Source organism: Bombus fervidus, chromosome 16 (genome assembly GCF_041682495.2).
Source record: "Bombus fervidus isolate BK054 chromosome 16, iyBomFerv1, whole genome shotgun sequence".
NCBI classification, from domain to species: Eukaryota; Metazoa; Arthropoda; class Insecta; order Hymenoptera; family Apidae; genus Bombus; species Bombus fervidus.
The window spans coordinates 8,335,437-8,362,433 of record NC_091532.1 but is presented as its reverse complement, the minus strand read 5'-3'; the positions used below and the strand labels follow the sequence as shown (position 1 = coordinate 8,362,433).

Sequence of the window (26,997 nt, the reverse complement as noted above, 5' to 3'; positions counted from 1 at the left end):
TAAAGGTTGATAAAGTGAAAAGATTGTTATGTGAGATTAAAAATCTTGGTGATAATATTATGGACTTGTTTTGTGACTATGGCCACAGATTTGTGGTTTATTGAGATTTTCGCTAAATGAAAATGTATTGTTATATTCCGAGATTGGTGCAAATGAAATGCTTTTTTCAAATGAAACCTTACCTGCATGTAGTTTATTCAAAATTTCGTATTTTCAATCCAAGTAACTTCTATATTATTCAATACAGTCTTTCAATAACTATTTAATTTCATTATCCCAGTTTTGTGAGAAAGTTTTAGGTTCTAAAGATTCTTAGGATGGACTTGTTATATTTTATATTCGTTACAGTTTATATTATGGATTTGTTATAGTTCACTCAGTTACAGGTTCTTTTAATTGATAATTGATGGTAAGATATAATGATTTGTATGTATATTGTAGATTTTAAGAAATTATATGTATTGTTTGATAAGAAAATAAGGTTTTTATATGATACTGTACTTCAATATGAACCATCAATTAAAATAAAATATGTATTATTAGTAAAATATATATATATATATCTTATAGAGAAAATTTATATATATATATAAATATCCTGCATAATTTTTACGTAAGCAATCTAACTTAATTATGAAATAAAATTATAAAACATAAAATCAGAAAATTATTTAGTTATTGAAATCTTATATATCGGGGATTTAGAGTAATCATTCAGTATCACGAATTCGGGGTTTGCAAATGTTTATTGCGTGACAATTTTATAGCTTATCATTAGAATGAAGTAACGAACGTTATAAACGAACTTACAAACTGTATACGTTACTTAGGAAATACAGTGATTGCATTACACTGTATATAATCGCTATATGAAATGAGCTGCATCAGCTCGTTCGATCTAACAATATATACTAAGTGCGATAACAATGAATCGTAACAACTTCGCTTGATCCAAACGTAGATCGATGGTGTTATTTCAATCCGCAAATCGACATCGAAACAATTCATTTAAAACGGATTATTTACATGGTATAATAACTCACGTGTTCATAATTTACGCCAATATTCCTTTCTTCCTAACCAATGATGAATTTGGCGCGGTTGCATCGAATTCTACTCCCTATCTTCTTATTTGGTAATTTCACAATGCACTAATCAATAATAAAATAAAATAATAAAATAACTGATGCTAATATTATTACATACAATAATAATTTTACGCGATAACAATTTTGCACTGCGACGAGGACCGTAGTTCGAATTACTTTGAGATATTTCAAACATCGAACCAATCGCACATCAAGCTTCAACGAATATATTAATCTGGTTGGCTTATAGCTATTGCAGGTAATGAGCGGACCAATCAGCATTCGTATTCTGTCAGCCATGTTATCTAGCTTGCTTCTACACGAAATATCCTTGTTATTACAGTTTGAACTTTCGCGGCGCTGTGTATAAACTTTCGTGCTGCGTAAAATTAAGAAATCGGCGAAAATTTATTTTTATAAACATTAGTTCCATATACAGGGTTTGTGTATAATATTATTAGTGATTCTATGTGAAGAATGATTCTTTCTTTTCAAATATTCATTAAATTTCCATAAAGTGAATGTTCAATGGTGATCATGACGCGTTTTTTTGCATAGATATTTCGATTTCAAAATTTCTTTTGTGTTAGAGTTACAAAACGTTAAAATATATAGGTTTAAGTAAAGAAAAAGATGCGCAAGAGATTAATCGTCGAAGGTTTTGTTCGTATAAACCGGGAATTTTGTGTTGTCTATATAATATTATACGGAAATAATTCCAATGGTTCGCCTGCGCACTTACAAGTGATTATTGTGTAAAAAATTGAAAATTAATGCCAAGTCGAAGAACTTGTTGGATTTTACACGGACAAGGATTACGATCGCAGATGACAGGAGAGGTGTAGAAGACGATGGTTGTATGCAAGGTAAGATACGGTTCGATTACTTAATTTATAGACATGTCTATTATATTTTGATAATTTCGATGAATTACGTTTCGTTCGACGATGCCGTACACCAAAAGTCGCGGAATAACGTCTTAATTGTTCAGGTCGATATCAAGGTGTAAACATATCTCTCCAGATATGTTTCTCCGTCGATAAACTAATATTCTTTCTTCATTTGTCATTTTCTCTTTCTCCTTTTATTCTCATCATTCTCTTTTTTTACAAGTGATTCGTATACAAGACGAATGGATCTAAGAAATTGTCGACATGTTTCTCGATTATATTACTACTATTTACAAGAAAGACCCAATCAAGAGGGTGAAACGTGTTGTAGAAGGAACGATGCGATTAAAGATTTCATTAGAATACTCTGATGAACACAGGAATACTCGATTCCACATTTTACATTCTTACACTTTAATTATATTAATAAATGCGACGCGAATGTTTCGAAGTCTTGTGCTCTGTACATGCAATATATTCTATATATATATTCTTCTGTACATGATCACAAGAATCCTGATTTCTTCTTTTCTTTAAGGGAAAAACCTAATAACTGGCTCAAACGTGCAACTCGTTATTGCTTGTTATTTTAATATACTCTACCGCCTAAATGCTGTATGCTTCTGTAAAAATTCTAGGGTCTAGAGATAAAATATTAATCCTAAGTTGCAACGAACGAATTTTTTGCTTGGAAAAAAATTTTCTGATTATTTTAATCTGTACAATCTTTTAATATTTCTAATAAGACTGATAAAAAAACGGAGATATCTTCTTAATTACTTTAAATGCAGGTCAATTAACGTTGACAGTTTTCTTGTTGAGATCCTAATCATTTAAAACAATGTTTCGTCTTTTGTCTTTGAAAAAAATCGCCGTTCATATTTAGCAGATTAATTTCGCGACAAATAAAACAATGTCTTTAGTTTCTTGTTCGATATTAAACACACTGTTTACAACGACACAGATGTTCTTCAGGTCTTTTGCATTTGAGCGGTCAATTAGAGATTTAGACACGTGTCTATTTTTCTTTTTTTCATTTTCAATAGTGGTGATCCAGAGTTAGGTTGATGATTCAGTGCCTGACATCAGCTTCATCGGCTGTTTGGTTTTCAAGGGTGCACGGCCTCAGCAATTCTTGACCTCTTTCGTGAAGCCATTTGTTCGCCACTAGAAATATTATATTGGTAACACTACTTAATTTTTGGGATTTTAACGCGTTCATGATTTTGTCATTCACTTAATTAAGAGTCATATAAAATATACTTTCAAGATTTGACAATTTAAATAATCTTAGATTGAATAAGATAGAATATTCTGTATGCAATTTTTGAAGTATCGTATTGACATAAATAAACTGCAGGTATATACTGTGAAAACATAATTGAAGAAATGAAATACAATTGAAGATTTGTTTCACCAACAAATATTATACTTTGGACATTTTATATATTTTTGTAAGTTACATGCATCCTGTACATTTTTACATCTTTAAATTTCCTATAAAGATATAAAAATCCACAGTCTATCGATAGAACTATAAGATGCATATATAGATAAAAGGTTTAAATGATTTACAGAACCAAAAATCGTGTCAACTACTGTCAAACTATTGGGAAAGATAGTTTAAAATTTGTGATAAATAGACATAATTTTTTACAGATTCAGCTATCTGAAAATTGCTTCTATTGTTTGTGTTTACTATGTTCTGTCTAAAAGCAGCAAATGTACGTACCATTGACTTTTGTAGCAGAATATTATATCTTACTGTAATATTGTATTAAATCAAAGCGTTACATATTCACATATTTACAACTATTCAAAGTTACAAAGCAGCTTGTTTCGCACTTTCTTGCTGTTACTGATTTTCTCTATAGTTGAACAGTAAATAGCGTTGATACTTGACATACCCCATTTAGAACCAGTAAGAACAGGACAAGCAGCATGTCTTGTTTTGAAATCTCCCTCGCCGTTTGGTTTAAGATTATACCAGAAAGCTGCACTGCCTTTCTTTGGCCATAGGGAGATGTTGATTGCTGTAAAAACTGTACCACCACCTTGCTCCACGTCACTCATCTGAAATAGTTAATAATAAATTAATATATTAGTATATTTTATTTTATCCTAAAAGTGTATTATTATTGGTATATTAGAACGAGGCTTATTTCATACAATTAAAACATCTAACAGTATTTGAGGTATGAAATACATACGTAATATAAAACTGTAGCAATGCGATTTCCTGTTCCCAGACTTTTGAACGCATTTGTTTCCTCTTTCTAAATACAAGCAATTGAAATTAGAATTAGTTATTTACCGTGGTTGCTAATTCAGTTTATTAAATAAATTAAATTAGCTTAAAGTTTCTACTCACTCGCGCAAAATCAAAGTGTGGTTCGTAGTGGCCACCGATACCGTAATTAACCACTTGCAATTCCTCTGCCGTGTCGACAGTCATGCTAGTCATATGCTCAACGCGTCTGCTGACAGCAGCCACATGTTCATGTTCGTGCTCCTGAAGCCATGCGCTCTTACTAATCCTATAATTCGCTATCTCTAAGGCACCAGTTTTGTAATTCTGCACCGTAGCACGTTTGAACTGTAATGAAAAATAAAAAGACAAATGAACATTATACGTCCTCTATAAAAAGATGTATAACACAATATAGTATTAGTCGATGAAAAATCTAAGAAAATCTAAGAATTATTTTAAAATCGCCTTAAATTTACGTTGAAGGTATCCTCAGATCACATTTTCAGAAAAATTCACAAGAGTTCACAATGTTTGTTATACTATACGTTACCCTAGGTTGCGCCATTCTTTTAATCGTCTCGATTTCCTCATCGTATATCACGTTATGATATACGACTATCCTCGGGTCCAGATAGGCCTCCTCTTCCTTGAATGGCGCAATTTTCAAAAACGGAATTCCGCGATCAACGTAACGGCACACGAGGTTCTTCTGTATTTCCGGAGGGATCGACACCTCTCCACGGCATAGCATTTCGTAGCGTTCCCTTTCTGTCATTTCTTCCCAGGTTTTCATTTTTTCCTCCGCGACTGTGAAGTGCTGCAATGTAGGAACGAGCAATTATATTACAATAAATAAACATAATAATTATAATATAATAAATAATATTATAATAATATAATTATATTATAATAAATATTATATTATAAAAAATAATAGGCATAAGTATACGCACAATTAGAAGACTAGAAATATCCATTATTGAAATAAATTGAAAATAAACTGATGGTAGTTTTTGAATATGATTTCGTTATACACGGTGTTTCATGTAAGTATCCTAAATATCTTCACTACGATTAAACATTTAAACATCATTTCACTTACTATCGACCTCGATTACAATCTGTCTATTATTTTTACATTCCTCCCTTAAGTTTTATCATTTTTTCTCAACATGTCTTCTTATCAATAGACATAAAACATAAGTACTATAGAAATCATCACAGCCAGAACTGTTACAACGAAATTGTCCTAAATAGAATATACTCTGAAGTTCTACTCTATTGTAATTCATACAGTGTCATTATCTTACCTGAGCAGGAACGGCAGTGTCGTCTTGGCCGTCCTCGCCACGTTTCTTCTTCGATTGGTTAGCTTTGCTCTGGATTTCCTTTTGATAGTAAGCTCGATTGCCCAGAGCACGTTCGTGAGTCGGCACCAACTCCAGGAGCTCGTTCGTCATACTTAAAGCTCGTGCCACGTTTCCTACGCATAGTGAACTCATAATAATGATTCGTAAATAAAATTGTACGCTATGTATTGGTAACATATATATTCGTCCCGCTTCCCCGTTTATAGAGAAAATATAAAAACAAAATAGCGAATAAAGTAGATGGATAAAAAGATGTAAAAGTTTTTAAGTATACCTATGTTATAAAGCTTATGTGTGCACGTAAAAATATAAATTAAAATTAAATATGTACTACTTCAGAATCAAGTAAAACTCTTATCGTCATCTATGATGAACTGAGTGTTAAATCCTTCCGTAAGGCCGACGTTAAGTTAATTCAACGATCTCACGGTAGAAAGGGTTAATGTCGGCATTTCAAATACCTGGCATGATACATCCGACGAAGTTTTAACGAAGCTTTAAACAAACTAACCGGCTGAAAGTTGGCCATTCACGATGGAAAATTTTAACGTCAATTAAATTCCTCCTCAGGCTTCTTTCAAATACCTTTTCCCGCGGTCGCTGTTTGAAATTGATTTCACGGGCATTAAATTCACCCTGGGAACTTCGAACGCAAACGAGCACGCTTATTGACACGGGCTTATTGGCCTCTTCGTTCCTTCGTTACAGACCCTTCCCGATATTTCGAACAACTGTGATAATTCCACGGTTCGTTTAACTCTGTCGTTGGAATTTTTAATTTTTAAGTTTCTTAAGATCTTAGCGTCACACGAACGAAATTGTGTTGCAAAATATATTGTTAAAAATTCATAGGGATGAAAACGTAATTAGACAAAAAATAACAAAATGATAAAAGAATAGACTAATAAAAAATATATAATTAAATCATTTGATCTCTTCTTTTTTTATTTAAGATTCATAGTCATAAGCGGCTTGACACAATTACATTTATCGTTTAATTCTCCTTCATTATTATTGCATGTTATTCTTGGTAGTTCTTAATGTTAGGTTTCGAAATGCGATTCGAATCTATAAGTTGAACAAAATTATACAAATAAAACGGCGGACGATTTGCAAAGTTTGTAACTGTGGAATAATGTGGCGGATACACGTGTAATTTAGTTCCTAATTTATATCGCGCGACTTTTATGAGGTCACAACAATTTTTCTCTCAGTTTCCTGCTCGCAAATCTTTCGTCACGCGTGGACTGAAAACCGTGTGTAATTGTTGCTTTAATTTGTTGGATGAATAATAAAATAAGCATGCCATTCTTCAAATGTTGTTTCAAGCCGGATGTGCAATTTTTTCTTTCCTTGCGTAATAATTATATTATTACAAAGATTAAAAATGTGAAATTATAACAAAATTTCTCTGACGTATCTTTTGCTAAAATTTAACGTTAGAACTACTACAGTAATTAATACGATCAATTCATAATTTTTCGCAGGAATTTTACGATAAATTTTTGTAATCATTTTTCTGAAAAATATATTGATTCGGAATTTACTTTTCTCCTTGCATTATGCATTTTTTCATGTATATTTAATTTCATCTCTTTGGTACAAGAAATATACTCTAGTTGTCGGTAGTTGCAGTTGTAATCATGATTAATAACCGATAATGAAGTTGTTTTTGTTGGTGTACATACCTTGCATGTAAGTTGAGAATGCCAAATATTCTAATATGTCTGGTTTCGAAGTTGTGGTAGCGTTTTGTTCCTCTTGAAGACGATTCATGGCTTCTTGCATCCAAAGTACGGTATGATAGTAATCACGATTGTGATAAGATTGTCTCCCAAGTTCGAAACAGTCGCTGGCTGTAAGAAGGGAAAAGGATTAAAACAAATTAATTAATTTATTAAATTTACCTCTTTGAATCTTAACACTTTTTATGTTGAAAACACCGAAGATCTTGAAGAAGGAAGATTTTATTTTTTCTGTTCTGACGATTGAAAAATTATTGTCAAAGAAGACAAATGTCTACTAACCTATGAAACAATATAAAAATACTCCTCTTAAAGTAATAAAAGGTAAAAATAAAACCCTTAAAGAACGAAACTGTTTATACAGAGTGTCTCAGATTTTTCTCTACAAACTTTGCCACTCTTTTATAGTTAAAAATAAAATTAATACGCTCTGTAAGAAAATTGTTAAATTCCGTAAATGCTTTATTAAAAACTTGTAAGCGAAATATAAAATATGTAAAAATATGAAATGTATGATACTATTGTTCTTAAAACTTCAATCCGGAATAGCAATTCTTTATATTTTATTTACTAGAGACCCCTTTAAATAGTTTTTGTTGTCGCGAACCCCTAAGACGTAGTTGTAAATTTAAATCCCTAATGTACTTCAAATATGTATATTTAAAACACTCATCAATTGTTCATCGATAATCTTCAAATTTGGAGAGACGAGATTTAATATAAATAAATAAATACATTCCTATTAAAGATTTTCTATTCGAATAATAAAATAATAATTTATGTGTGTGAGCGTTACACTGTGAAGAGCTCGCTGTCTTCGGAGCGTTACAAATTAAACAGTTAGCTGTTGCGATCTATTTGAAAAGTGTGCACCTAAACTGTGTCGCAAAAAGTAAGCGACGACGAGTATACTCGTCAAGCACAGAGTATGTGTGGTTGTTACAATATAGAATGAAGTTGTAATGTAATGACTGTTTTATTTTTTAATTTTATTACTGACAGGGCTCGTCGTAACACAAAATATTGCCATTTCTTCATGACGAGTATACTCGTCAGAAATAGACAACTAGTTAAGAAACGCTAACCTAGAATAAAATCCATATTGAACCAATATCGCGGTTATATATATCGATCCGTTGTATATATTTAATATGACTCTTTAAAAGAAAATGTTTACAGTTTTTTGTCACACGACATTTTATCTTCACTTTCATATGTACATAGAATTTTCTTTTATCTGTATGAAAAATTTGTACGAAAAAACTCGGGACACCGTTTGTACAACCAAAAATATACCGTTTCCTCGTCTATCTACGCTTTTCAATTTCACCGTTGCGGAAAATTCACGAGGTCGACAGAATTTCCAAGTGGCACTGTTCCAAAAAACAAAACACCGGCGAACGAAGAAAGAGAATTTATTCCCACGATTTCGACTTATTTCTACTGCAGATCCAGAGTCATTCCGTTTTCTGATTGTCTTGAGGACTCTAAAGCCCAACCCTGTATAATTCATGACTCTATTATCATAATTACATTCGTAATAACAGCGCGCGATGAAAAATCTGAAAGTTAAAGCTGAAAAAAACAATCTTTCCTTTAATTTTAATATTTTTTGAATCGAACGACCTGGCGAACTTCCTTCGTCGAATTCTCTGTCGTTTATGTATTCCAAACGGCGCCAAACAGTAAAAAAAACTTCGTCTTTCGCCCGATTCTCTTTTTTTCTTTGCTACCTTCTCCACAAAAAACTTGCTTCGTTAATTAATTTCTCGATAGCCGGTGTAGAATGTGGCGCCCCCCCCCCCAAAAAGAAAAAAAGATATTATTAAATACCAGACGTCGCCAAATTTACTAAATGAGACAACCCCTAAAGACCAAAAACTGTGCATATTGCAGACTAAACGGCAAATGAATTCAGGTTTGACAAAACTGAAATATTAGGTCGTCCGTTTTATAAGGAAATAATGGATGCACAGCATTTTCCCTTTTATATTATTTTATCGAATTACGTATGATCCATTTTGTTCTATCAAAATAAAGGTCACAACGTTCGACAGATTAGGTTTTATGTTTGTATAAAAATGTATCGTTGTAAAAGACGTGTCTGTAAAAGAAAGACACTTTTTGGACAACCTAATAATATCGTTCCTTCGAAACGAATTACACGAAGCGATTAAAAATAAATGAAAATCCTTTTCAAGTTAGAAATAAACATTTGAATTGAAACCAATAACAGAAGATTAATTTGGAACGATGTAAGTAGAAAAATACCAACTGATTCATATCACATTCGTAATAATAGCGTACGATTATCGCCTATGAAAAATCTGGAAGTTGAAGCTGAGAAAACGAATCTTCTTCCTAACTTCGACATTTTTCGAGTCGAACGATCTGACAAACTTTCTCCATTACGTATTCCAAACGTTGCCAAACAGTGGAAAACTCGTTCCTTTCCCTTTCTTTACCACCTTTACCGCGAAGAACTTGCTTCGTTAATTAATTTCTCGATAGTCGGTGCAGATTGCGAAGTTTCTCGTGGTTACATCGCGAATTTATCCGCGGGAAGTTCCAGTGGATTGGTAAATAAAACGGTTTATTCAGCTGGTGCAGGCTCTGTGATGAAAATAAAAGAGATACGCGGAGTTTTACGCGGCTATAACGAGGTTCGAAATGGTATCGTAAACGTGGTAGATCGCGAATAGCTTTTCCTGGAATCGTTTACGCGATCGCGTAAAACAATGAAGGAGGAGAGAGATTATTCATTTTATAATTTAATCAGAAGTTTGGAACGATTGGCGGGTGGAACGCAGAAGTCTCGCGTTGTTTCTCGCCCGTATGAGCTTTCACCGGGTTATTCGGATTAAATTTATCTTAATTTAATTTAGTCCGCTGTGTACAGCTAATTAAATGGAATTTCAATTAGCTACGAAGGCGGTGAAGCTTAGATCCGCGCGATACTGGATTAAATTGAACAATATTTTAATAACGTGGCTTTGTAAACCGTATTCCGTTGGTAATGTTGTTGTTAATTCATCGTGGTTTGTTAACAGCGACTAATTGTGTTGGTTTAGCATTGTCTGGGTTAATAAATATTTTTGGAACATATTTCGGATCTCGTGAAATTCGTTATGGTGTATGCGGATTCGTGACTATAATTTTGAACTTTATAGGTTCTTAAAACATTGATATTTACGTATAGCGGTAGAAACATTTTTGGGCGACATTTCATTGACGAGCTTTTAGTTTTAGCCCTACTGGTCTCTCTTTGTTTTCTATCTCAACGTTACTTCAGTTTTGACAAACAAAAAGACTTTTACTGCTTTAAAAGTAGCTTTAGTATGAAACTTAAGAAACTCTTGACGATGGAAAACACGATTAAATTGAAGATAATCTACAGAACACTTTGGAGTTAATTAACTTTGCCACCATCCATGTTGTACTTTAACATAACATTAACTATTCAAACAATAAATGTATTTGTTTTCGATAAAATTGATCTTAAATATATTACGGCGCTTCCTTTGGCGAAACATCGGCATAATTGATAAAAAAAAAAAGATATTTTCCATATTCTTGAGGAGATTAATTTTCCCACTCACAGTTATTCTCTCCCTTCACAAAACGGTATTCTTTTACTTTCCAATTCTTTTTAACCCACATTCTCCGAAAAAGAGAGAAGAAGGAAAGAGATTGTCGACGAAGAAAGGTAAAAAAAATATTCCAAATCTACAGGGAGTAGATCATTCCCCATTAGCCATTCAATATTCATCGAATTCCCCATGGTAGTGTTTAAATGATGCACGGAAACGATCCGTGGTTCGTGTCGGTGGAAAAATCGTTTCCCTGTCGCGGTAAAAAGCGCTAGCTTCTACCGGCCAAAAGAAAGCGCAAGGCAGAAGAAAGAAAAAAATAGAACAGGGTAGAGAAAAGGAAAAAAAAGAGAGAAAAATGGTGACAGAAACTGCGAATTATCGTGGCACCATCGAGGCGAAATCGTAGGGATGGTGCCGCTTTGGAAAAAGGGACACGGCATTGATGAAAGAAATCGCGTAAATTATTCATGTCGGGGATCGCTAAGTACAGGTAACATCGTGCGCCAATATTCACCTCGATTCGCTACGTTTTGCTCTGCTGTCCGATCCGAATAAATAATTCACCGTGAAAAGAAGAGAGCAAGTTCTCCATCGTATCCTCCTTTTCTTTCCTCCCTTTTTCTTTCATCCCTCTTCTATCCGCTGGCTAATGCGATAACGAGGAGTGGTACCTCCTAATGAATCATTTACCTCGTAATGCCTAATCTTTCGTGGATTTTATTGTCGTGGAATAGACTGGTTTTTATCGGAGTGGAAGTTTTTTGATTTGTAGCGGTGGAAGTACCATCTATTAGCTTTTAATGCATTTGAATGTACTATAGCATACGTAATTCAGATAATTTAAGACAAAAACATTTCCAACGAAAATTCATCGGTATCAAACGTAGAACGCACTGACGTAAGAAAGACTTTTTAAAAGTAAACATTTAGTAGAGATTTTTTCATAAAATACAGAAGTTAATTTTTGAGTAGCAGTATATATTTTTCCAATTCTTTTAATTCTTTCACCGTAAAATTTTGTCCAGAGATTTTGTAATAATGGAAATTATGTTTTGATCAGACATTTGAGATATATCTTTGCGATTATTTTAATCCATTGATATTAATGATATCTATTTAGGAATAAACACTACATATTTCACGTGAGCTCTGGAAACAAAGTGTTTCTACTTACATGTTCATCCCTCTATATATCCATTTTTGAATAACTATCATCTTTAAAACGTTTCCTCTCCATATCTCAGAAATATCTTTCCTCAAAAATACCGAACACTTCAAGTTTGACGTTATCAGTTGGCCCAAAAAGCTCTCGCCTTGACGCTTCGTTTCCCAAGCTTCTTCCTTTTCTTTCCTTTCCTTATTATCAGAACATTTTCATCGCGAAATCGTACCTTATTGTTCGAAAAATCTATTCGGAGGAACGTGGTAAAGAAAGCTCGATGCTTTCTCTCGACTCAGCGGAGGAAACCATTTGCTTTCACGGAAGCGAATGGAAGATCGGTTGAAGTTTTCCCGTCTTGCATAGAATATAGAAAAAGTTTTTGAAAAAGCGGTTGCTTAGAAACACGATTTGAAATAAACGAGGAAACGTTTTAGCCGAGGTACGTACCAAGGGAGAGGGAATCTTCGTTTACAACGTGAAATTCCGCCGGTAAAAGCAATAAAAGTAGCGTCGTCGTGAAAACTCGGTTCGTTCCGAAGCGCGAACCTAAATTCGCGAAAAGGAAAAAGAAGAGAAATAAAAAGTACGTCGGTTGCTGGTTATTCATTAAAGTCTTGTTTCCCTGGATGTTAGCTCTCGTGAATAGAAGCTCACCGGCGAAATTAGGCCTTGCAAATGTGTTTACCTTTACGCATGTTTTGAGAAAACACTGCACTAAGTTAACCTAGGCAACATTCTCTGAAAGCTTTATCGACTTGCAGTATGGGAGCGATAAAAAGTTTTACGAAATATGTGGCAGAATAGATGTCCCTTTTATTATGAGATTCTTTGATGGCAATTAATTTTTTTTTTTTTTAATACTGATATTAAGAAAATTTGACTTTATATAATCGTAAACGCAAAGAGAAAATTATTCGTTCGTCAAATTAAACGTTGTTCTGTGTGGAAGAAAAATTTTTAGTCCACGTAAAAGCAACAAGAAAAATTGCTTATCAGTAGGAATTCAGAAACAGAATTCTTTGCTGAAATAAAATTAAATATAAAAGCAATCGAAGGAAGGCCAGAAAGAGGAACTTTTTATTGGCAAAAACGCGAAGAATAAAATTCACCCAAAGAATAGAATCTTCTTACTATCGATGCAAATCCAAAAATAAATTCTTTAGCGATGAAGAACCAAACATATAAGAGATTTGAATCAAAGGAAAGTCATAAATAGCAAATCTTTGTCGAGGAAGGACGCAAAAGAGAAAGCTCTTTATGGAAGAGAAACTGATCAACCTTGCATTTCATGGAAGAAAAGCAAAGGAAAGAACTTTTCAATGAACGGAAGCTACAAAATGAAATCAAAAGTGAAACTTTTAACGCGCTTTTTCATACGCTTTTTAAATTTAAATTACATTTTTTTAAATTAAAATTTTGAAACACAAATGGCGTGGATCATCGATGGGTCACGGTGTTTGATGGTAAAAACAATATGTGATCCATCGATGACCCACGCCGTCAGATAGAAGCGTAGATTGTGTCACCTTTAAGTTTGAACCTGTTAATCGAGATAATATCAAAAACCATATCTTTCTATCAACGTAACTCAAACAAGAAAATTTTCCTCCGAAGAAGAACGATAACTATAAGAGCTCTCCCTATCAATGAAAAACCAAAGAGGGTAAATCTTCATCAAAAAAGAACCAGGAAGTAAAATTCTCGTCGAAGAAGTGGTAAAAATAAACAGAAAATGATCAGCAAAGGCAAATAAAAAATCAAAGAAGAGGCACGTATATACGAACCACTTAATCCGGTGCTGTACTGGACCCCATTCAACACGCCCCTGGCGACCTGTGCAGTCTCTAGTTTATACGTGTCCTGTAGCCTCATCAAAGCGACAGCGGCGCCATTAAGGTCCTCGTCAGTTGGGAATTTAAGGTCGCTCCGTGAGTTGGTGATATTCGCGACAAACGACTTGCCCACGTCCTGGGTAATCAGCTCCTCGACCCGCTTCCAATCGGTGGTCAGTCTTTTCACCAGCAAATAAGCGTTGATCGGATTCGACAGGTACTGCTGAATGTTCCTCGAAGCCTCCTCGTGTTCTCTCGCGTAATCCTCCACGTTTCTGCAACAACGATCAAATATTTCACCTCGTAGAACGTTCTGTTTCGTTTTCGTTTTCATAGTTTGAACGAAAAGTCTCGAAACGTGAATAAATTGGTAAAAGTTTCCACGATTCTTTATACTCTATGGTATAGTCTTTGCAGTAGGTTTCTTTTAGTTTTATGGAGTTTCTTGGATTTAGTTAGGAATATAGAAGTTTGTCTTTTTCTTCTCTCTTTTTTTTTTTTTTTTTTTTTGATACAGTGTAGGTAAGTTAAAACTTGCTTTGATTGTTTTTTAACTTAATACGCCCTTGGTATATTTCTTTCGGATAAAGAAAAGACCTTTGTATCTCGATAGATGTTTTCACGGTTTTCATCTGGATCTAAATAACCAGAATTTTATACTCAGCGTGTAAAACAGATATATGAACTGCTAAAAAGTTATAATAATTAATCCTGTAAATAAAAAAGCAGAGAGAATTCTGTTTACATAATTGTGTAAAGTGTGGAATTTACGATTATTTATTTCATTTTCCTATCACGAAATGAACATAATAATATGGAATTAAACAATTTGCTTCTTCGAGAATTCTAGCTATGATCATGTATTCACATGATTATGTTATAAAGATTTCTAAAAATGGAGTCGATCAATTTGCTTTCTGAGAGACTTTGCTTTCTCTTTCAATCAATACAATTTCAATATTCAAATCAGCTTCTTATTCTTAAAATACTTCAATTTTCAGCATTTAACTGGTCTCATTTAGTTTCCATAAGAAACAATTTCATTCGCTTCTCTACTCATACGAAATACTAGAAATCTTTTACAGTCTTCCATAACGATGGAAGGGTAATAAAGTCGAGGTTCTGCTGCGATACTTAATTAACGCACCCGCAACTGTACAAACGAGGAAACGCTGATTTCTGCCGGTTTCCGGTGATTACCCTTTAATGAATTTAGGAAATTCAATCTGCACCGCAAGGAATCTAGCGAAACGGCGTCGTAGACGCTTTTTAATTTAATCTCTCACAGCAAAGGGGTTGCTATGTTCCTTTATTTTTTCTCTGCTATACCAGACTCCGTTTTATCGTGATTCAGCAGATGTTTCCCGTGATTCAAGGGGCACGTTCGTCATTGTTTTTTTTTTTTTTTTTTTTTTTTTGGAAATGGAAGGATATATGGAACGGATAAAAGACAGAATAAAAAGAAAAAAGAACAGATATAGTAAATAAACAGCACATAAATATGATTTGCCAATCGACAAGATAAAAGGAAGGTGACATGTATTAAGTCGTGTATATCGTACATATAATGCGTGAAAATTTCCGCTGCCATAGGTTGAAAGTTAAACACCTGAAACAGCAGCATTGGACGTCTAGTGGTACACAAAGCATTGTTAAGAAGATAGACTTCTAGCTTTTCCAGTAATTTAACTTCAAAACTTGAACCACGAGGAAGTTCCCGGATTGCGGAATCCTTGAAAGCAATGATAACTTTCCTCCTCGACCATCCACCACGGAAGTTTGCGGTTAAAGAATATAGAACTTTTTCGAACTGCAATCGACTGTGAAATGTGATCAGAGTGCATTATTTTAGTCATAAGAATATCTTTGGTACCTTAAAACCCAGGAGAAGAATATTTCAAATGCTTTCGTCTGCTACTCGCTATAAAATTTCACTCTATGTATTAGGTTGTCCGAAAAGTTTCTTTCGTTTTATAAGGAAATAATAGACGCGCAATATTTTTCGTTTTATATTAATTTATTGAATTATGCACGAACATAATAATAAAAATAGAACGAAATGGATCACACCTAATTCAATAAAATAATACAAAACAGAAATTGTTGTTCATCTATTATCACCTTATGAAGCGAAAGAAACTTTTCGGACAACCTAATACATACGGAAAGCTTACACGAGTACATTTAAATGCTTATTCTACGAACACATTCCTTTCGCAGAAGATTTTATACAATGTTATAAAAATATATATTTGAAATTGCTATGGATCTCGTGCCTCAAGCCAGAAATTTGAAAATTGAATATTAAATAGCAGATACCAAACTCGAAATACTAAAGGACTTAAGATTCTTCATATATTCTTCCACAAGTTTACAATCTCTTACAAACTTCTTTCATATTTAGCGATTCTCGCATTTATATCTTTTGCTTATCGTTAAATGCTCTTAAATCGATATCTCCCACAGAACCATCCAATACCATTTTACCTTCCTCTACATTTTCACCACATTCCTTCACCTTTGCCCGCCAGAAACGAGACAACAATACGGAAGGACAATTTTAGCATGTCCTACTAAACCAACAATCTGAAACACTTTCCAGAAGCCCATCGATGCATCGCCAACATAGCGACGTCCTTTTATGAAACAATTTAGCAATCCTCGCCGCTTCCTGCCGTTCCATTTTCTCTCGGTTTCGCGATCGCGTTTTCCAACAAAGCCTGATGTGATCCCTGCATCCACGATCCCTTCTTCTCACCCTCGCCCACCTATCCATCCCCTTGTTTCCGGGGGTTTAAAGAGAAATACAAAGGACTTGGCAAGATGACGAGGGAATTATTCAGTCTAGTCCTGTATTTTGCCGGGCACCGTGCAATAGGCAATAACTGCCTGCCGTAGATAACGACCGAACTTTACCCTTCCTTCGTCCCTTCTACCCCTCAAGGGGACAGGGATAATTCGCGAAGACCGTTTTGGAACGTGGGGAATCGAACGGGAAACCGACTATCCCGACCCGACGTAATAATACGTCGTTCGATGGGAGAGACGCGTGGCTCGCATGCAGATTCCACGGCTCTCGATTAATTCCCGCATGATTCCTTTACACCCTCTTTCCTTTTTGCTTCGTCACACGACCATTCCAACTCATGTGCGTTCAAATGGGATTCGTTTCGTTGCTTCCTGCAGTTTCTTCAAGGATAACGTCGAACTGTGTTGAATTTCGCTTGCGTTGTTTAATATGGTTAATGTGAATTTCGCGGGTTTTTCAGGACGTAAATCAACGAGGCTTTGATAAATTTTATGAAACGAAGAAATGTGCAGAAATAGACTAATTAATGAAGGTTTAGGTAAAATATAGCGAGTTTGAGATTAAATATTCGTATTCTTACGTATGATATGCCAAATTGTAACTATCTTCCTTGTATTATATTTTCATACAAATGTATAATATATATTTCCATACGAATATTCTTTATCTATACAAATAGTTTCGCTACTTTTCTTTTTACAGTTTTAAATATTTATCCTCCAGAACTTTCCCATAATTACAGTACTAAATAGTCTAACGATACAAAAATTTCGTTCCCTTTTACCTTAACGTTACAAGACATGGATTTCATCTGCGCAATACAAATTTCAAACTGAAATGTGTGCGCCTAAGTTCCTAAGTGAAAATCCGAAAGCTTCGATCGATCTTTCCATCGGTAACACGTGACAACATGAAGAATTCTCTTGATAACTCGAGACCGTAGAATTCGAGAGTACATGGCGTTCCAGTCGATCAATCGAGAGTAGGTGTAACGGTGGCCGATGATCGTGCACTGTGCACGAATTACGCCGAATTAAAGTCGCGATAAAGCGGCGCTGTTTCGGCCGAGTTTCCATTTCGATCGCATTTGCATGAGCGTTCCCCTCGTTATCTCGGCTGAACCGATCACGCAAATGGCTCTTCGCCGTCGTTCCGGCGTTCTCAATCTCGTCGGTTGAACGACCGGATAAAACGAGAGCCGAAAGAAAACGCGCGGAACCGCTTCCCCATCGCCGGCAGGGATCTCCGATCCAGGGAATACATTGTGCCTCTCGAAATGAAATTGTCCTATTCCTATCTTCCATCTGACTCGTTCTTCTTCCTCTGTCTTAAAGTCCGTCTTCAACGACTACATTCTCTCACCAGGCGTACTCCTCCGCCGCTTAAGCTTGCAGATTCCTTTAATCGTTGTATTTTGTCTGTTCTTCTTATTTCGGTGTTGATCTTTAGCGTATTTAGATAATGGCGTTATTTTTTAACGAAGAGGAGATTGTGTTATTGTTGTTTTATCCTCCAAATTTCGTCTCTGGAGATTTCGTTCACTAACTTCCCCGACTTTGGCTCCGCTCTTTTTAAACCTTCTTTGTTTCTATTGCAACGTATCTGTGGCTCTTTTCAGCTACACGAACGAGTATATTAAATCACGAAGTAGTGTAACCATATACGTACGTACGTGTGCAACGTTCCGTGGACAATATGGCTCCATTTTACAGGAGAAAAGGAGACAGCCACGATTTTCGTCGCGACGATTCCATCCGGAAATTGCAGGGAAGGTGAGCATGCCACTGACGCGACGACGGAAGTGTATAAAGATCATTATGATGTACGTGCTATGAATGATAGTGACGTTGCGAATGTACGCTTTTATGGGCTGTTACTCGAGTTACTGTGATTTCAACATGTCAATTTTAACAAGTGAGATGTTTATTACTCAAATTATTCGGAATTCCAAGGAATAGTGGAATATGTAATTAATTTTGTACTTTTACATCTTAAATATGTATACAGTACAGTATCGCGGATTAAAATATTCTTAAATACGATTCCCGTATAATCTCGATGTTCGATGAAATTTTATTTTTGCAACAGAATAGCTTAGATTCATTTTTTCATTGAATAATATCTATTTACATATCCAGCCTTTAATAATCGTTTGACTATTGCGTCGAGGCAGATTCCTATTCTTAAATTAGTTTCACGAAATAATTATACTCTATGGTCGTGCAGAGTTGCATGTTAGTCGATCTTAATAGTAACAGCTCGTCATTAAAATGCACAGTGAAATTTTCAATTGCCTGTAGACGCGTTGCAACCAATGAATAATTCTATCAGCCGGTGTACACGATGCAAATGGAGCGTGTCAAACATTAAAATACTGCTCGTTAGAATTCTCTCACTCGACAGTGTTTCGCAGGGAACTCGCGATTAGTTCCTAAGAAAATATTTCGTGGGAACGAAGGCTCTGTTGCTTGACGAAACCGTCCTATACATCTTAACCAAGTTAAAATAGAAAATTTGAATTGAAAAAGCAACTCCATCCTTCTTGAAATAATAAATGTAAAAATGAAGCTGAAATCCTAAACGTCGGACTGCAACCGCTCAAAGAAAACCTGATACGTTTAATATCAAAATTACCCGAGTGGTAAAAATAAAGAATTGTTCATTTTTATAGATACTTTTAACATTATGTATTTGAAAATTATGTATCTGTACATATTTCTATTTTATAGATATTTTTATGCGGAAGAAACGTGTCCATGATACACGTTTGAATATATCAATCAAAAGATAATCCCTCTCAAGGATCATTAACATAATTCCGTTAGAAAATGACCCGCAACTAACAGCACCGCGATATCTTTAATTTTTGCTTAATTACAGTCTCCGGCACGTCGCGTGTCTAATCGCATTTTTCATGTACACTTTAGAACGAGGTCCCTCTAAAACAAAAACCGAACGCTCTTACGTTGATAAATGAACGTGATTTTTGCATAGTTCGCAAAAAGTAGCAAATTATGTAAGTTGAGTCGCGTGTTAAGGAGTGTCTTTTTTCTTAAGAGAAAAATTGAAACAAGAAATGAAATACATTTCCGGCTACAAATTTACGTGATTTTCCAACTGCTCTATGTGAAACTGATTAGATTTGAAATATGGTTATTTGGTATATTTGCCAACGAAATGGCGCATCGCATCATGCTGCTCGCGTGTTTAAGGCGCGTTCGTGCTTTTTGAATAAAGCCTGAAGTATTATAGGTTGTATTATAGGCTAGTAGTTCATATTGCATCGCTTTCTCGATATATTAAATCGTTACGTATAGCAAACGTCAGTTTGAACGACTCGATTTAGATCCTTCATCACGATTGCATTAGATTGTTGTATAATAAATTTCGTGTTAAGATAAACAGTCAAACTAGAAACAATCTACGTCTGTATATATGTAATGTCGTAAATCTCGGGGTAATTCAGGTGATCGATTCTGAATTCTAAAAATCGAGTTTATCGTGAAAATACTTAAATGAAATACAGGAGTAAACAACAATTAATACCAATTTATAACAGTACACAATAAATAACAAGTTCTGTGCAATGTCTACCTGAAAATCGAGAATCGATTTTCAACGTCCTGAGCTACCGATCTTTCTCCGTCAATCTTCAATGTTTTAAATAATTATTCTTTTTTTCTATGATCTTGTCTATCTCTGATGTTACTCTCTGTCCGCCCGTCTCTGTCATTGGGAAATGAGTGTTTCTCAAAATGATCGTCAGTAAAATAAAAGAAGGCCGCTCTGTCCGTAAAACAAAGAAAGTAATGCTGTCCGTAAACACAGAGAATCCCTATCACAAATTGAACTCAGAGAGTTCAAATTGAACTAGGGAGTTTACATATATATATATATACATCACGCACATCAGATTAAAATGAAAATATTTCATCGAAGTATATTTTTGATAGGTGTGGAAAATAAGTTACAATTAGACTCGTATAATCTTTTGTTTTTTAATTTTTTCTCTCTTCTCTTGTTAGTTAGTGCAATGAAGGTAAATGAATTTACAGATTTATATTTCTTTTGTTTCAGGTAAGACTAATATTCAATATCGTCGATTGAAGTATGAAGCGGTTGAAATAACGATAGGGGACGAATGAAGTAAGTCGTTCGAATATCTCGACTAAAAGTGTGCAGAAGGTGATTAAGTTAGGCGGTCGTAGTTGTATTTAACATCTTAGAGTATCGATCCGCGAAACTTTCAGCTCAGTTCTCGTCAGCCCAAGTACCTCATTTGTACTTCCATTATCTTGCCACAATACACTACCATCCGCGGAAAAAGATGAAATGGAACAACGGCGCAAAATATTCGGATATTTGTTCCTGTTTCAAATTAAATAACGAAATCCAAGATAAACAGTATTTAATGTTCAAAATTCCTATTTGTTTGGCTCTTCTCCAAAATAGTTGAAAGTTCCAAAGTATCGCGCTATTATCTGTTGCATCCTAACACTCTATATTCTACACTGTACATCTATAATTTACTATCAGTCAAATTGCATTATAAAAGTTATTCGACGAATCGATCTCTCCAAGTCAGTTGATCGGTCATTTTTTCAAGTCCATTAAATTTAATTAATTTCTAATCAATGACACAATAGAAATAGCGTTCGTTGTTCCAATAATGAATCACACAATATGCGTTAACGATAGTAAGGAGTTTCAACTTAGCTTTCATAATTGAAGTATGGTAAGTGTGTACTAATAAAGTAATATTGGTGTACAGTAAATTTATTCTCCTCTAAAATGAATTTTCTACGAAAGACAAGAAATGTGACTTTTTACGTTTCTCATCTATCGTCTCCAAATGTTATCCATCTTTTAACGCTTTGACTGCCACGGTTTCTCCTGTGACGCCACGGTGAGTCATTGGTGACCGGAGCGCTTGAACTTCTTACAATTGTAAAAATTGTACGAAAATTGACAATTAGGACATTTTGAATATAATCGATAAATAGAAGATACTTTGAAATAAAAAGTGCCCCATTGAACAATTAAACATTTTTATTAGAACATCAATTAAAAAAAAATGAGAACAAATCTTGCATCTAACGGTGCACTGTGTCTGCATCCATATCTTTGAGGGGTAATCTACGAATATTATTATAAACACACCTTAAAAAATAATCGTAAATGCTGCTTTATAATCGTATAATTGAAATTAGAAGTGTGCACATACCTTACTATTATATATAGAACGAGCAAATACTGTTTACTAATATTTTCTACACGTTTCAACAATATGTTCCGCACGTTTTGCGAAATAAGAAATGCGAATAGTTTGTTGAAATAAACGAAGCCTTGTTATAATATGTCGCTATCAACTGTTACCAAGGCGCCACGGTGGTCACCCGTGACCACCAATAAGATAAACGGTCCATTGAAGAAGAATTTTGTCTTACATCATCAATTTATTATTATTTTGCCATTATATGCTCTGAATAATAAAAATACTCCCGTGGCGTTCTCAGCGAAACATGTGATTTCCGCGTGACAGTCAAAGTGTCAAGCCTATTTAAAGAAGCTATTTGTCGATCCCATTACTAATTGAATTGATATTTGAGATTCGATTATACGGCTCTCCTATTTCCGAAATACGATAAATTATCGATGATTCATGTCGATGGATGACGAACGCATCAAGCGGTTAAGTAGTCGACGATGTCCGTGCCTCTAGCAAAATTGGCATTGTCGCGAGCAATTCCAGCATGAGCCAAGAGACCATCGAGGCTGGCTTAATAATGCAAGGAAGCTGCCGCTCGACCGAGCCAGATAAATTATTCCCCACCATTAGATCCCAACAGAGTTATTAAATTAAATCTTGATTCGCGATATTCTCCGTCTTGACACCTATCCTCTCTCCCTTGCTTGTTAATCAGCCGTACTCACAAATGTCACGGAATAATTGACCGAGTCGAGGGACAAGAATGAAACGAGCGTCAGCCGTTTTTCAACCGGGCTTAGGGGATGAATTTTGACGACTACGCGCTTTCGTCGGCTCTGCGGTCGATCATGATGTCTGCAAATGCAACGGGGATTTTAATCGTTGGTGATGTTATTAGTTAACGCGTCCCTCGCTACCATTGTCGCATATGACACACTTCAATAAGAGAATTATTACATTCCTAGAATAAAAATTTGTTTGTTTCTACAATTATCGAAAGCATACAGATGCTTGTGGTAAAATTAACGTCGACTTTTTTAAAGAGAATTTGTAACTATATCTGCTTGCTTATTTCCAATTTATCGCTTTAATTATTCTATCAGAGTGATTCTTATTTTTGAAAAATCATTGCTCCCCTTTTTTTCTGTCCGCCGATCGGATAGCACTATTTACATTCAATCTGCAACGTTCTTCATCTTCCACCCTTTTCGAAGATCGAAGATGGGTCTTTCATTTCTCTACCAACATGCTGATGTGTATTTTTCGAGAACGGTAACAGTTATCGAAACATGTGTCAAAGGGCTTTAAAAACACCGTCTGCGATCGAACGAAAACATTCCATATAGGAATGTGAAACAAACGTTGGGTTATTGTTCCATTAACGAGTCGGCTCGATTCCCAAGGAACTTTTGGAAAAACAGGAAAACGATTAAATTTGACGTTATGTCGATACTTATAATAATCTAAGATCGATATTAAAAAATATTTGTAACGTCATCGATCTCTTCTATTTCTCAATTTACGAAGTTAATCAGGATGGTTTTTCACCGACACAATTTTGGACAGAGAAATTCGTATACAAAATGGTGCTTTAAATTGCGCATAAAAATATACGCGAAAACAACGAGAACGGCATGGCGACACGTTAATTCATTCGCCAATTCTAAATTTTCACAAAATGCCCGATAATATCATAAAAAGAAGCGCGCGATCGTTTGTTCGACACGGAAATCGAGCAAGTCTCAATTATGTCGGGAAATTGGAATCGATAAGTCGGCGACGAAAGTCACCGTTTCCACTGTCGGCGATTTCTTTTTGTTCTATATACAACGTCGGTGTCTGGCGGAGTATCCAATTACAAGTGGACCGCGATCCAATCACGATATCAACTCGAAAGCGGAAGATAGGGACATCCCCGACGCTATTGTCCTCGACGCGACACAATGGTCGTCGACGCGAACGTCTTTCGCGCTGCGTTATCTTGCGTTCGCGGGAATCTCCGCGACTTTCTCCCCTTTCGACGTTGATTTCACCCTTTTGTCAAGTTAAATCGTCCACTGTTTCCAGTTACGAAATGTTTGTAGCCTGCATTTTCTAGTTCATCGAGTTGAAAAGTTAAGTCAGTTTTGCAATTCGAACGGTTGACTGAGAAAGTTTAAGCAGTTGGCAAGCACGAAATGTTTCGTTGGCGAGATGTTCGGCTTAAATTTTTTGAAAATTCGTGGTTAAACGTTTGATGACAAAGATAAAATAAATTGAATGAAAAATGGAAATAAATTGAAACAGTTGCAGTTTCTGATTTTTTCTATGATGGTATAGTTTAGAAATTTATATTAATATTAAATATGTATAATTTTTGTTATCAAAAGTTGGAATAATGGAAGAATTAAAAGAACCAAAGAAAGAATTGAAATAGTAAAATTTGGAAGAAATTAAAGTAGTTTTAAATTTGTGCGTTCGTTAAAAAAATAGGATAGTTTCAGCTTTAGGAATTACAGGTATGTATAAAAAGATGTGAAATTTTCTGTAAAGATTTGCATAGAATGAGATTAATTAATTAATTAGTTTTGGATTTTAGTAGTCAATATATTGCGAGACTCAAGTCGTTGGAATTTTAATCTTTAAATACCATTCTAAAATTCGGAGAATTTATTTTTCTAAATGAACAGAGAAAGTGACACGTTGGAATGTAAGCTGGGGAATAGCAATGAGGGGTGTCCCTAAGTTTTCTGCAGGTTGAGCACATTTCGCAGCGTGGGGAATGTTGAAGATGTAATGTAGGGTTGTTCAACATGTCCCTAATTTGGGGGACTAGATGCAATTTCAACTACCATCTGAAATCTCGTGTTCTCGAGAGTTAACGATACACCAATCGCAGCTAAAATTCAAGGAATTTTCAATTCTATCTAAATATACGTCAGAAAATTCTATAAATAACACTCAGATCTAATTTCACTAAAGAGAATTCACTAAACAGGTTTCCAAACGAACGATCGATCGATAGCGAAATTAATTTCTGAGTCGCGAACAAGCTCTAAGGATAGGTCGAACTCGAGATAATCGAGTTGTCCATCTGTATTCTACATAGCGACGTAACAATGGAATTCGATTAATTCGTCACGTCTAAGCGCACTGTTTCCTTCGGTTCCACGCAATCTGAATTCCAAATATCAGAAACGTTCGTTTCCAAATCTCAAAAGTACAAATCTTAATCTTCAAATATTCGAGATACAGAATTGAATCTTTAACAAAACACATATCCAAGCCAGAGACGGTTCAAAATGAGACTACAAAGTCTAGTTTCAAACTAGCGATCATACGAAATGAGATCACAAACAATCTGATTATATCGTAATTCCATGAGAATAGATTATCGTCAGACATTTCTTCAATTTTGTAACGAACTTCCAAACAAATAGAGAGAGCCTCTTTTATAAAAATAGATTATCGACAAACTTTTCGTAAATTTAACCGAATAGAGATTCTTGTTCACCGGCTTTCCACTGGCGCTTTCCTCGGCCTCGAAACAGAACAGGTGCTGGTATATCGTAGTCGACACTGTGGGTCAGGTTGTATAGGGTCGAAAGGATGTATCGATTTCACTGGTGGACCAGTGTTAGTCGGCGTAAGTGACGAGGTGTCGTATAAATTACCGGAATAAACGAGCCAGGTGTGCTTGACTTTGGCCGTTCGCGCGACACCGTTCACCTGACATCCACAGCTGTGACAGGTCGACATTCTGCACGCGGAATTGGTCCACTCGTTGCCAGATGGAGAGAGGAGGAGAGAGAAACCAATCGGGCCTGGACAACTCCTGAGCATCGTTCGACTGTCGTTGCTTCGTCCCACGATGGACCCTAATGAGCTTTCGCGATTGCTATCTGCCAGGTTTCCGCCCTTCTCGTTTCTCCAACCGATTTCGATTCAACGTACCAGCGTACAGCTGTGTGCCGATTAGGATTACTGCATATGAACGTTACATGTCAGCATTGCATCTGCGTTCAGTCATTTCCTTTTCGATGAAAATGAAACGACAAGTTGGTATCAGAAGTCGCGTTACGTTTAAATTTATGCACATGGATTTATGTATTCATACGATATGTTCGCATGAAGGTATTCCAACATTTGTAGGAAACGGTTATAAATGTACTATATGTGTTGTACAAAACATTTGTAAATTTAATTAGCGCTGTAACGATATTCATGATTATAGTGGTTCAGTGTGAAGTAAATCTGAAACTAGATCGAAGCTATAAGATATTTAGTGCTGAGATACTATGGTTATATTATATATTTATTGGAATCAATTTTAACGCTTATTATATGTTATATATTAATTTTTAATAAATATATGTTTTTATAATATTCTCAGATTGGTCCCAAATCGTGAAAGTCGTATCTCACTACAGTGCAAAAGAAATTTCAAAATGCTTTATATAGTACACAGAATATATAAAGAAGTGTATCCTGTGGTAAATACCCAAATATTTTTGTGAGTTATCGTACCAACTACTCATAAAGTTTCGTACGTCTTTCATCACTGAGTTTTTTCAGAACTCAGTTTTTGATTACTTGGTATTGTTCTCTTATATTTATTCGGTTAATACACTATACATAATTATTCCAGCCATCCAAAAGTTAAACTGATTCCCTCCATTTTCCAAACACTTCTTAATCTTGTTAGTATCAGAATACATAATTAAACCTCAATAGAATTACATACGGCAACATCTTCCTGTTACCATACTTAATTCTATTTACACTCAAAAATTCTATTTACTTCAAAATTGAATTTTCTTGCGAAACAATGCCACGCATCAACAACTGTGCATTCCTCCTCATACGCGTCAGCGCAGACGGAAGCGCAAAAAACGTTTTCTAATAACTGAAACCCAGGCGTTTGTATAATATCTCTCGAGATAAGCTGGGAAGAGTGCAGAAACTCGATTAAAAAACTGACCAAGTCCTGGTGAGCACATATTCGTTCGTACCGTATTCGAGAGACACGTCGGAGGCGCGATAACGACAGTTCTTTATATTCCGCCTAC

The 26,997-nt window shown here is 35.1% G+C and overlaps 1 protein-coding gene and 1 long non-coding RNA gene across 5 annotated transcripts in view; one reads left to right on the top strand and one right to left on the bottom strand.

The window, feature by feature from the left end:
* Positions 1 to 1,394: 1,394 nt before the first annotated feature.
* Positions 1,395 to 21,320, top strand: LOC139995681 (uncharacterized). Its single transcript, XR_011802037.1, has 3 exons — positions 1,395 to 1,954; positions 18,359 to 18,512; positions 20,818 to 21,320. It is a non-coding gene; the product is annotated as an uncharacterized lncRNA (long non-coding RNA).
* LOC139995678 (prolyl 4-hydroxylase subunit alpha-1-like) overlaps positions 1,966 to 26,997 on the bottom strand; it is a 232,339-nt gene continuing 207,307 nt past the window's right edge. For all 4 annotated transcript variants that reach the window (XM_072019363.1, XM_072019366.1, XM_072019364.1 and 1 more), the window contains 8 exons: positions 13,884 to 14,206; positions 7,288 to 7,455; positions 5,540 to 5,712; positions 4,780 to 5,046; positions 4,350 to 4,574; positions 4,189 to 4,254; positions 3,886 to 4,051; positions 1,966 to 3,145 (listed from right to left, as the gene is read on the bottom strand). In XM_072019363.1, the coding sequence (XP_071875464.1) occupies positions 3,051 to 3,145; positions 3,886 to 4,051; positions 4,189 to 4,254; positions 4,350 to 4,574; positions 4,780 to 5,046; positions 5,540 to 5,712; positions 7,288 to 7,455; positions 13,884 to 14,206 (1,483 nt within the window). In that variant the 3' untranslated portion in view covers positions 1,966 to 3,050. The remainder of the gene's footprint in view (positions 3,146 to 3,885; positions 4,052 to 4,188; positions 4,255 to 4,349; positions 4,575 to 4,779; positions 5,047 to 5,539; positions 5,713 to 7,287; positions 7,456 to 13,883; positions 14,207 to 26,997) is intronic.